The sequence below is a fragment of the Electrona antarctica genome (assembly GCF_951216825.1).
Source record: "Electrona antarctica genome assembly, chromosome: 8".
NCBI classification, from domain to species: Eukaryota; Metazoa; Chordata; class Actinopteri; order Myctophiformes; family Myctophidae; genus Electrona; species Electrona antarctica.
In genome coordinates, this window is record NC_136789.1 from 19,643,083 (window position 1) to 19,655,921 (window position 12,839).

The following is a 12,839-nucleotide window of genomic DNA, read 5'->3' on the forward strand; positions in this document are numbered from 1 at the left end:
AACTGTACGTAACGTACATAATAATATATATCTAGTAGATATATATAATTATGTACGTATCTACAACACAATTAGGATGCAATGGTGGAAAAAGTAAAGTAAAGTAAAAGTATCAATGCTGCAATGTACAAAATGTACTTAAAGTACCAAAAGTAAAAACTATGCAGAATGTCCATTTCAAGTTTTCCAATGTATAAAAATCCTTTGATCTGCTATTTTTTGAAAGTGGTTAATCTATGGCATGCTTTGTAATAATCATAAAACAATAAATGTTTGTAATAAGGCAATCATTGACCTGCATGTGTGTGTGAGTCCATGTGACGTTGTAGAAGTGGCTGGGGTTGCTGGTGATGCAGGTGATGTCCATCTTCTCTCCTACAATACGGACCAGCTCCTCGTCAGAGACAGACACCGTGGGAGGGGACCGCAACCCTGGGGCGAAGATGTACTATACTTAGTGGTGGAAAAACTACAAAAAAGGTTCACTTAAGTGAAAGTATCAATACTGCAATATAGAAATACTCTGTTACAAGTAGAAGTCTGGGATTTACTTGAGTAAAAGTACAAAAGTATCGGTATCAAAATGTACTTAGAAGTACCAAAAGTAGAAAGTGCTCGAGCTCATTCTGCAGAATGTCCCATGATTTCACAAGTTTTCAAACGTATACAAATATTTTGAAAATATCTACTGTAGATCGGCTATTTCCAAATGGCCAAAATGTATATAGGGCTGAAGTGGTTATTTTTGTTGTTGTTGTTGTTTTGTAATAATAATAAAAATCTACTCTAATCAGTAACCAGTAATAAGAGTAGAAGTAAAATTATTGAAAACTGGAATCACCCCAGTAAAGTACAAATCCCTCAAAAGTGTACTTAAGTACAGTACTTGAGTAGATGTACCTTAAGCCCAAACCACACCAAAGGGTCAGGTTGGGACAAAACGGTTTTAAGGTGAACCAATGCAACTCATTGAGTTGCAATGAGTTGCATTGGTGTGGTCAGGTCTACCTTAAAAAAGCTTTTTGTCCCAACCCGACCCTTTGGTGTGGTTTGGGCTTTATGTTACTTTACACCACTGCAGACAGATTGATTGATTGATTGATTGATTGATTGATTGATTGAGAGTTCTTACTTGGTATCACCAGAATGCTCACAGGATTGGAGGTGTATTCTTTTCCATTCCTGGTGGCAGTACAGACATAGTCGCCCCTGTAGCTGGGCTTCATGTCCCTGATCAGGGCACCTCTTTGGCAGTCAATGGTCACATTCATGCCCCTCGGGAGTCCACCTCGCCCTCTGGCTATGTCCCCCTCCATTCTGAAGCCCAATTCTGTGACATTCGGGTCGGTCAGCATGCACTCAAACAGGAAGTCCTGTCCCTCCTTCATGATGGGAGGATTCCTGCGAGGAGTGACAAAGAGGTTGCCCCCTCCCTCTGCCAACCTCTTTGCAAGATCTGTAGGAAGAGAGAGGGGACAATGTATAAAATTGATTCGAATGACCGCATGTCCCCATCTAATGTTGAGTTATAGAGGGTATGTGCATGCATAAAGTGAGTGGCAAAGTTAGTTACATTGTTTAATGCAATCGCGAAACAGGAATATCCTTTGCGTTTTATGGTTTGAGTAAATGGTTTCCCCCCCCCTCTGGGGGACGAGCATTTACTATTCTCTCAATATCGGGTTGCAACTCGAACGGGGTTGAGTCGGCTAAGCGAACTTTGCAATGTTCGATGTGCTTTAGCGCACTCGGTGGTGCCTCTCGTGGCTCAAGTTTGCTTGAGACAGCACCCCTCCGTCGCGGTCTAAAGCCCAAACCACACCAAAAGGTCGCCATGCAACTCCTTGCAACCAAACGGTTGCATGGCTCCAGACCTCCCAAAACAAACTGGTCAGGCTCCTACTTGGCCTCACCCCCCGAACCCACCTCACCCCTGCCCACTTTGACAGACTGGCATGGCTTAGGGTCGGCGACAGAGTACAGCATCTTGCAATGGGTCTGGTCCACAAGATTCGATACTCCACCAAGATACCCATGTACCTGTGTAGATACTTCCTTAATGTTAACGAAGTCCACACCCACAACACCAGAGGGAGTGCAACGAATCATGTTCAACCCAGATTCGGCACAAACAAGGGACTAAATTATTTTCGCTCCTATGCCACCAAAATGTGGAACGCCCTACCAACAGTCATTAAGACATGCGAATCCCTTGACTCCTTCAAAACCGCTCTCAAAGGGCACCTACGGATGGCTGCAATTCGAAACTGGCCCCCGTAAAATCTGAATCCCCCCCACCGCCCCCCCTTTTTTCCCCTCACTGTATATGTTTCTTTTCCCTTTTTACCTCCATTATGATGAATTCCTGTACTGTTCTTTGTCTATATAGAAGTGTCTATTTGTACGTCTCTAAATGTTTTGATGAATTGAACATGGTGGACCCTGTTGTAAACAAGTGTAATGCTTAATTGGGTCGTCCACTCACAGTTAACAGCCTTTGTATTGAGTTTGTGCTTGAAATGTACTGTAATTCTGCAAACTGTTAATAAAATTTTCAATCAATCAATCAATCAAAGCATGGCGACCCATTGGTGTGGTTTGGGCCACTGAATTTAACCAGTTGAATCACTTGGGTCGACGTGGAACAGGACACTTCACACCGCCGGGACAAACGTTAAACCGTCTCGTCCCGTCTCGACCCTTTGGTGTGGTTTGGGCTTAAATGTAACTTGTATCCCCTACTACTACTACTGGAGGGGGGCTTGAGCATACTCAAAACGTGAAGGAGATTCCACCATGCACGTGTCAAAGCCAGAAAGTAGTTTTTCGGCACGCATGTCTTCCGGGTATGATGATGATGTCACGCGCATACCCTCTATTGATGCAGCCAGCTGACAGTTAAGCATAAAGCTTAATGCTTAAACCAATCTATAAATTCGATTTTAGTACACAGTTCAGGTGGCAATATCTACCCGACTAACTCTTTGTTACACGTTCAAGTAATTCATTCATTCAATCTGCTGCAGCTGGCTGTACCCTATGACATGTCTGTGAACAGTGAAAAGGCTCCACTGATATGATTGGTCTTTTCACACAGACTTCTACTGCTACGGTACAGGGACAGCCCAGCAGAAAAACGCAATGTTAGGCCTACTGCATTTCAGTTCATCCACTTGGGTCTGTAAAGGTGAAGTGGGACATAATATTTGATTGCCAGTTCCAGTTAGATACATAGGCTACTCACTGTATAGGTGCCATGATGATGGGTGGTAAGGTAACACAGCACTGACAGGTTATTTTCATAGCACCTGTGTCGGAACTAAGATAAAACAATGCGCTGGGTAGTCACCGGCCAAATGGACCAATTTTATTGTCCTCCAACCAAAATAATGCGAACGAAAATAAAAGCCTTGGTACCGAGGTTACCCTCCAACAAGATAGCCTGGCTAATAAGCCAGACTAATATCACACAACACTGTCCGCTGGTAGGCAACTTTTTTTTGCCAACGGCTGATTCGGTCTGGTTTATTAACCAGGCTACCAACAAGAGGGCTGCTGTGTCTTGTTTTTACTCAAATACATGAAGTTACTATATGCTGCCCTCTAGTGGTCAAAAACTCTATTGCAGCTTTAACCTTTTTCTGTTCTTGTGAATGTCTGACTGGTCTTGGAAGGACAAAGTGAACATATGCCTGGGAGAAGTGTTTCTGGTGGCCAACAGGTGTACATATAGGTTCATAAATTGAACATGTTTAAAAAGTCCATATACCAAGACTGGTGTACTCGTTTTGTCTTTTTTTTGTCTTTCGTCTGTGCATTGTAATGTCCGTATTGTGGTACTTGTTGTTTTCCTATGTTGTGTTGAAAAAAGAAAAATGTGTGGTTCTATATACATTGAATTGCGATTGAACAGTTGTGAAATTTCAGAGCCTCAATAAAAATACATTAAAAAAAAGAAGTCTATATACTAACCAACTGCCGTATACTGCCAACTTCATGGCATCTTACCCTTGACATAGATGTGAACCCATGAGTCCAGGTGTCTCAAGCTCTGGTTCAGGTACCCACAGCTGTACGTTCCGGTGTGTCTGGAATCCAACCTGCTGAGAGTCAGCGAGTCCGTCGATTGGCCCTCGCGGTAGCGCAGTTTAAATGCTGTGCTGTTCCAACCCACTGGGATCTCAGAGCCATTGCCATGACAGCCTAGGGTGAAGCTATCCCTGCCGGCAGTGAGAACAACCTCAGAGCCACTTGGGAGAGAGATGGAGTTCAGAAGGATTGATGGAGGGCTCAGTTCTGGTGGGAGGGAGAGAAACAAACAATTTCTTATTATTATTTATTTTAAATGTTTGTTTTAGGCTTTTCTGCCTTTATTGATAGTTCCAAGTGAAGATCGACAGGAAAGAGGGAGGGATAGAGACAGGGAGAGACATGCAGCAAAGGTTGTCATGAACGGGACTCGAACACGCAACAGCTCCAGAGCCTATGTGGCATGTGCCTGCCCTGGACCACTAGGCCAGTGGGCGCCCCAGTGTCTAGGCATTTTATTATTATAATACATTATTATTTTTTATTCTTTTTGGGGGGTGGTGCTGAGAGAGGAGAGAGTCTTCTCGTCTCTTCACCAGGATCTTCTAAACTGTTGACCCTTGACCATTTTAGTGACCAGCCTGCCTGCAATCACAACTCTCTGGGTAGAAGGACAAAGAAAAGGTGACAGCAACTGAAAAATAATACACGTGCACGATCACTCTTTCAAATGTGTTCCTACAAGGCAAGGGCTTGGATCAGTAGTAGTTTGTGTTGTGGTACAAATCAACACAAATTCTACAATTTGAAATTGAATCACTGACTTGTTGCTCAATCAGTTTACAGGCATGAGTAGGCTACCACTCAAAAACACAAATGCCAAGTCACTGAAGATTTAATTAAAATGTTATATTGTTTATGTCGAAAAGGATATTGTAATAGGTTGTTCCATAGACATTTGGGAAGGCAAATATATAGATACAGTACATGTATATTATGTAGGCATAAAAAGGGCACTTTCCCATGTGGAAGACATATGGGGCAGGTGCTCGGGCTCATGGTTTTCTCCTACTTGCTGTGCATGTACAGTACGTGTACATGATCGCTCCATCCATGTTCCCACGCCACCTTAAGCCACTCACGATACTGTACCTGCTTCCAGATCCTGTCTCTGTGGCTGAAAGTGAAACGTCCTCACAACCGTCCTGATTGGTCGGTTCAATAGAGCTCAAACTGTTTTCAAAACCTGTTGCTATGATGAATTCATGATCTGTTCTGTTCTTTGACTATATAGAAGTGTCTATTTGTACGTCTCTAAATGTTTTGATGAATTGAACATGGTGGACCCTCTTGTAAACAAGTGTAATGCTTAATTGGGTCGTCCACTCACAGTTAACAGTCTTTATATTGAGTTTGTGCTTGAAATGTACTGTAATTCTGCAAACTGTTAATAAATATTTCAATCAATCAATCAATCAATCAATCAATCAATTGCTGTGTACTCGTTCAGTGGTCAGAGCATGGGAAGTAACCCAAAGTAACCAAAGTACATGCTGCATGTGACCACTGTGACAAAGTTCTAGTGGCCTCGGGTGGCACAGGCCACCCCTGTAATGAGGTGCCTATTGAGGTACCTCAATGGGCACCTTTATTGATAGTGCCCCATGGTGCCTCATTACACATGCACCACTATTTTGTGCATTCGGAAATGTGCTCCAAGAACGCTGGAATGCAACCTGGCCGCTCGGGTTGCTTGGAGCATTTAAAGTTGGTAGTTAACCCTATAGTTATGCATGACATGAACGTTCATTTGAATGCATTTCAAAAGACGAATATGCAGGGAAAAAACATTGATGAACTCAAAATAATACTACCAGTAAGACGCCCTAAATGGTGAGGTCACGTGCACGCATCCGCCTGGGTGACAGCAAACTATGGGCGAGCGTTGGTGCTTTGGCATGGAGGGTCAGATCAAGTAATACCTACATGTTACTGATGATAGAGAATGTTATATTAATGTAAGTTCTCTTAAGTTCTCTTAAGCAATGGATTAATGAAACTTCATGAACGGTGTCCAGAATCTGTTCTCACTGGAAGCAGAACAGTAAGAATTAGTTCATTTATAATGACATTGCTTTAGATTATAACAATTCTACTCAGATTAGTGAGGTGCTGGATATAAAAGTATGCTGTGCTTTGCAGAATGAGAATAAGATATTCCACTAACAAATAAACGAATTAGAATACTAGATAGATAGATAGATAGATAGATAGATAGATAGATAGATAGATAGATAGATAGATAGATAGATAGATAGATAGATAGATAGATATCATGTGACTAGTGGAATGTGGCAGTTGGGAGTCATATCAAGACTCCGGGGTTTGGTAATCAGGACAGTTCTGCATGTCTCTGTGGTATTTAGAGCTGTTAGGTTGGAGAAAAGGGAAATGAAAACTAGAGAGGGCCTCCATGGAAGTGTGTGTGTGTGTGTGTGTGTGTGTGTGTGTGTGTGTGTGTGTGTGTGTGTGTGTGTGTGTGTGTGTGTGTGTGTGTGTGTGTGTGTGTGTGTGTGTGTAGGTAGGGGGTTCAGACAAAAAAAAAACAGCGTTCTGGTCCAGGAAACACATTTTCTCTGGGAGGAGACCACACATACACACACACACACACACACACACACACACACACACACACACACACACACACACACCACACGCAGAGGTCAAGTCAGTGATGACAGCTAGTGAGAATATACATTCTGTTGTAATTCTAAAGCTTTCACCTCATTACTTTCAGCCCAAATGGACTCACTGTGGAAAAGCCTCAGTGTCACAACCTATCTTCAACTATATCTTCTTATAATTGCTCCTCAATCATTCTTAACTCAGCACTGAACCGGCCACTTTATAACTTGTCCAACTGCACGTTAACGCAAATTTCAAGTCCTCCCTGGTAGCAACTCAATGCATTTAGACATGCAAACACAATGGTAAAGACTCAAGACAATCTGCTGTAGACAATCTGCTGTAGTTCTTCCCCTTCAGAAAGGGGAAGAAAGGTGATTTACTGGTAGCCTGGCGGGGCCAGATTCACTGACGCTTCAGTGAATCCTCGCTGAGTCTGTCCGCGCCAGGCTAATTCACTGGTGTGTTTGAACGTGGCATGGTTGTTACTTGCATTGGTGCCAAGCTAGCTAGCCCATTTCATAAACTTCTGATCTACTGCAATTTTGGCAATTTTCAGCAGGCAAGCAGATGAAGTTCAATGATGATTTATTATCAAACTCACAATACAGGCTGGCAATACAGCAGGACATACAAGGGCAAGGAGCCAAGGAGGCAAGGACACACCATGAGAACAGCTATAAACTGGCAAGGGAACTCTCTCTCAACACAAGCTAGACAACTAGACACAGGTGAAACACAATTAAAATCAACACGATTGGCTGAGTCTGAACAGGACACATAACATTGTACAATTGCAATGCACACTGGTGAGACAAGACAGGCAACAATTAAAGCAGACAGGAAACACTAGGATCATAACTACACAATAAAAGTACACACTGCATGACACTGTGGGTGAAAATGCCTTGTTCATGCCAGAGTTCAGAGAAATTGGATAGACTTGTTCGAGCTAATAGAAAGCGAACAGTAACTCAAATGACCACTCCTTACAACCTGAGGTAATGACACGTCAAAGAACAAGACCACACCGGCTCCCACTACTAGCAGCTATTAGAAAACTGGGCCTACAGTTCACCCAGGCTCCCCAAAATTGGACAACAGAAGATTGGAACATTGCATGATCGGATGAGTCTCGATTTCTGCTGCGACAACAAGAAGAAGGAATGGATCCATCCCGCCTTATATCAATGGTTCAAGCTACATTCAGGTCACCTTTCTTCTTGCAGCAGATCGTCTTGTGTGGCAATGTGCATGAAGTGCATGCATAAATGCATTGAGTTGCAATGGAACTGGTTGATTAGAAAATTGGCCGGTGTGTCGAAGACGCCAACATTTCTGTTAAATGGTGCATTTATATAGCGCTTTTATCCAAAGCTCTTTACATAGATTGTGCATTACATTCACCCATTCATACACACATTCATACACTGATGGCGGAAGAAACCATGCAAGGTGCACCAACCTGCACATCGGGAGCGATAGCGGTTCAGAGTCTTGCTCAAGGACACTTCGACACTAACTGGGTACTCCCAGACAGTCGCGTCACGAAGATGCAAGATGCAGCAGAGCAGAAGTCACTTCCTGGTTTTTAAACAGCTGATGGATGGAAAATGTCGCCCGCGCGCAGCTGAAACTTGCAGCGTGGGCGGTGCTTCCAATGGCACCGCCCACCGACATAATCGGTAGGCAGGTGGGTATTTTTTAATGCAACACCAATTGTATGAAGATAAGGTTGAGAATGGGTGAAGTGCTCCTTTAAGTTATGCATAGGCCTACTTGTCACATGCACATGGATACGTCCTGCACGCACGCACGCACGCACGCACGCACGCACGCACGCACGCACGCACGCACACACACACACACACACACACACACACACACACACACACACACACACACACACACACACACACACACACTCTTATGTTGTGCATCACATGTGACCGTGACACACACACGCATGTTGGTTCTATACTGCACTCACATAAACATCTCTCCATACACAGATGCACTCGCCCACTATGTTGGTCAGAGGCCTTTGTGGTGTGGCAGTAGCGGTTGTGGTGTGTGTGTGTGTGTGTGTGTGTGTGTGTGTGTGAGCATGTGTTTCTCCCACTTCCTCCTCTCAGTTGTACTTCCTCCTGCTTGCTTGGTGGTGACGGTGAAGAAGAGGAGTGAAGAGTCACTGCAAAGTGAGCATGAGTTTTATGCTGTGAGTTTTATAAACATTGTATTGATTGAATTAATTAATTAAGTAATTAATTAATTAATTAAAAGTATTATTTATTTAGTGACAAGCTCTGTGGTTTCAACCCGACAGCGACAATATCATGATCATGCTTATGTCTTTTTTATCCGTCAGTCTATTACCAATTCATCCATCCATCCATCCATCCATCCATCCATCCATCCATCCATTCTGGCTGTCAGTGACAAATCACACCTGTGTGAAGTGAGGGGTGCTAATATATTAAAGTCTAACTCATGTTGATTAGGTGATGTAATGGCGATGTAAAACAAATGGTGCCAACACAAACATTAAATTCTCTTTATTGTTAATGGCATTTAATGTTTGTGTTGACGTACATTTTCCCTTCATTGTCAATGGCGTGGTGCAACCACTCCCTTACGGAGCTATGTGTGTGGGTGGGTGGCTGGGTGCGTCTGAGCACAAAAACAGCATGGTTGTTTTTCACCACCTGTGCGCATCCTAACACACACACAAACACACACGCACATATTAACTGTATATATGGTGATTTCGGGTGTGCCAGTACAGTACAGTACAGTACAGTACAGTACAGTACAGTACAGTACAGTACAGTACAGTACAGTACAGTACAGTACAGTACAGTACAGTACAGTACAGTACAGTAGAGGGACCCCCACACGGTAACTCTGTCATTTCTCAACCGTTTCGGACGTGGGTCAGCTTGCCGGAATCGGGCCGGAACCCTGGGTGCGTTCCTGTGGGTCTGGAACTCCCCCCCCCCCGGGGACCCCAACACGGAGTTGCACCACTCACTTCACACAGGTGTGATTTTTAAAACAAACATTGAACTAAAAACAAACATAAACCTGTATATAGGAGGGGCTAGTGCCCCTCAAAAACTCCCAATTGATCTGAACAGCATTGTCTCCCCATGTGTCCAATCTTTAGCTATCGATAGTAAATTATTATATGTGCAGTTTGTCAACAACGCCACACAAAGCAATGCAGTGTTCAGTGGAAAAGCCCCACATGTTTTACTAAAGTAAAAGTACCAATACCACAATGTAGAAATAACTCTGTTACAAAATAAAAGTCTGGTATTCAAAATGTATACGTATACGAATAAATCTCCATAATATGCAGGGTGTACACCATGTATAAAAATTGTAATGTATCTTAAGTAAAAATGTCTCATCTTTATGAAATGATGAGGCAATCCCCCCCCCCCCCCCTCTTCATGTTGTTTCAACAGTCAGTAGCTCCACACTGATATCGGAATGTGTCTTGGAAGCAGTGATTATTACTTAAACTCTTAGCTGACCCAGGGGCTCTATACTAGCCCCCCTCCTGTTTTCACTCTACACTGCATAGCATATCTTTGCTAAAAATAGCCAATTTACAAAATTGTGATAAATATCAGTAAGAACTGAGACGTTACATGAGGCATAAGGGTTGAGGAAAGGTAGACTTGGTTAGTTTGCAGCCACAGGATCACATGGTTATGGATTAGGTAGATGAAGATGTACAGACACTATCAATGTAAGCAGTTAAATTATAGAATATATGGAATTTATCACCCAAAGAATGTGTTTATTTGCTACACATGCAATTGTTCATATCTGTGTATATAAGTACATTGTATGCTTCTTTCTTTTATGTGGGGTACAGTGTGTAATTGGGACGGATTAAGACTGGGAGACCTGTTCTATTGCTAGTCTTCCAAAAATATTTGAAACTCTCACATTATCTCAGTATCAATATATATTATTCATTATTATTATTTTTATTGAGTTGATCAATATCCCGTTATATAAATTAAATATTGAATAACTCCATGCTATTGCAAAATGCAGTTTTGCGCAAAGTTCAACTCATACCTGCACAACATAAAATGTGTGGTCTTGGATGGCAATACATTTTGATAACATTAAATACCTTGGTGTATATATGGCTTGATTCAGAACTCTCATTTAAATCTCACATTGACCCCACAAAGTTAAGTTTGTTATGTATTGACCTACAAATTGCTTTACATGTGTCCATAGGAGACTAGCTTTGCAATGTAAATAATTATTCAAATCTTACTGTTATGGTATGTGGTCTATCAGAATGCTTCAATATAAATCCTTGTTCCACTTAACACATAAGCTACTTTGTAAAGGGTACAGTTATACAGTAATGCTAAAAGGATAACACAAAAAGCCCTGACGGCTTGTTTCCATTGTGGTCCTTTGTTTTCAATTCATCAAGAATCGTAATAGACTTCATTTGACTCTTTTTTCACCCATCACTTATTTTCAATATGACACACATGCACTTCAATGGCCACCTCAAGACATAATGTACTGGCTTCAACATATAAATGTCAAATTTCAATTATCCTCCTTATTTACAACAATATAGTGCCTTTTATGATTAATTATCAAGTTAGACAGAGCTCAGCTCTATATTTGTCTTATTTGTTTATTATTTTAAATAATTATTTTATAATTATTTAAAATAATAATGTATTAGCTGTTGCTGCTGTTCTGCTCTTGTCATTTAGTGGGAAATTGAAATGGAAACACAACCCTTGTCCCTTTGTTTCATGATTTTCTTTAGTTGTATTGTTAAATAAGAATATTATTATTATTATTATTATTATTATTATTATTATTATTATTATTATTATTATTATTATAAGGATTCTTACCTTGGGCTGAGCAGTACAGAAGGATCAACAGGAGGAGAATCTGTACAAACATCATCCTCTCTCCCTGTCTAAATATTCATAGGATTTCACTCTTCACTCTTTCTTCACCTCTATGGTCTTGTTTCTTTAAAGAACCTGCACAAGTTGGACCAACCATAGAAGCTCACTCCTTCAAAAACATGTTTTCTGCCTGCCTGTCTCTCTCTCTCTCTCTCTCTCTCTCTCTCTCTCACCTAGATGTCTTTGTCTATGTCACTCTCGCTTTGTGTACTGTTCTGTCTCATTCTCCTGGTTATCTCGGTCAGAGGCCTGTCTGTCTGTCTGTATGTGTCTGCCTGCCTGTCTGTCTGTTTCTGTGCTACTTCCACTTCCCTCTCTGTTTCTTCTTTCTACTTCACTCTTCATAATTTACTCAGGAACATTTTCACTAAAACCCTTTCCTTCACGTGAACTTTTAAGTGGATTAGCGGTCAGTGCACGTACAGTACGCTTCGATACACACAAGCAGTGTTGCACACTCACTCACCCATGATGTCTGTACAAGAATGTTTAGCATCAACACCGCTTATGGAAGTTACTATTTGATGCCGTTTTATCTGACTGGGTGGACGTACATACCTCTGGTCCAGTGCACCAAAACATCCACACCGCCATATGCTAGCATTAGTTTATTTCTAAGTGTGCGACAGGTCAAACTCTCAAGGTTAAATTAACACTTACTGTACTACTGTGTCCAAGGAACACTTCACAGGTGTAGAACTACATTTGAAACATACTCGTACAACAACATTGAAAAATACTCGTATATTCAAAAATCGTACTTATTTTAAAGTATTTAAGTAATCGTAATTACTTTGTGCTGCTGGACAGCTTAACCGAGTGTTAGGCTAGTGTTAGACAACATGTGGCCCGTGGGCCAAAGTTGGCCCGCCAGTGATTATAACTGGCCTGGCAAAGGATATTTTAATTTGATAGTCCCACATACCGCCAGAGGTCCAAATTGAAGTTGAGTTTGGAGCTAAATAGTCCCTTAAAAGGTCTGTAACTCAGAGAGTGTACAAATGGAACCAAATGGATCCTAAGGGTCGACTTGGTTCCATCTGTACACTCAGTTATGGGGTTCTATGACCTGAATTTGCATACCAAATTGGAGATCCTTTTAAAGCACTCTAGGCTACTATAATGTCAAAATAGATAATCTAGCCCCCTCTTAAT

The 12,839-nt window shown here is 41.8% G+C and overlaps 1 protein-coding gene across 3 annotated transcripts in view; it reads right to left on the minus strand.

The window, feature by feature from the left end:
- The window catches only part of csf1rb (colony stimulating factor 1 receptor, b), a 29,176-nt gene extending 17,394 nt beyond the window's left edge, over positions 1-11,782 (minus strand). For 2 of the 3 annotated variants that reach the window (XM_079508062.1, XM_079508061.1), the window contains exons 1-4: positions 11,625-11,782; positions 4,009-4,296; positions 1,133-1,456; positions 296-432 (exon numbers count right to left, since the gene is read on the minus strand). In XM_079508062.1, the coding sequence (XP_079364188.1) occupies positions 296-432; positions 1,133-1,456; positions 4,009-4,296; positions 11,625-11,679 (804 nt within the window). In that variant the 5' untranslated portion in view covers positions 11,680-11,782. Of the gene's footprint in view, positions 1-295; positions 433-1,132; positions 1,457-3,244; positions 3,451-4,008; positions 4,297-11,624 lie in introns of those variants that run through there. The other variant, XM_079508063.1, reaches the window with a different exon arrangement.
- Between the last annotated feature and the right edge of the window lie 1,057 nt (positions 11,783-12,839).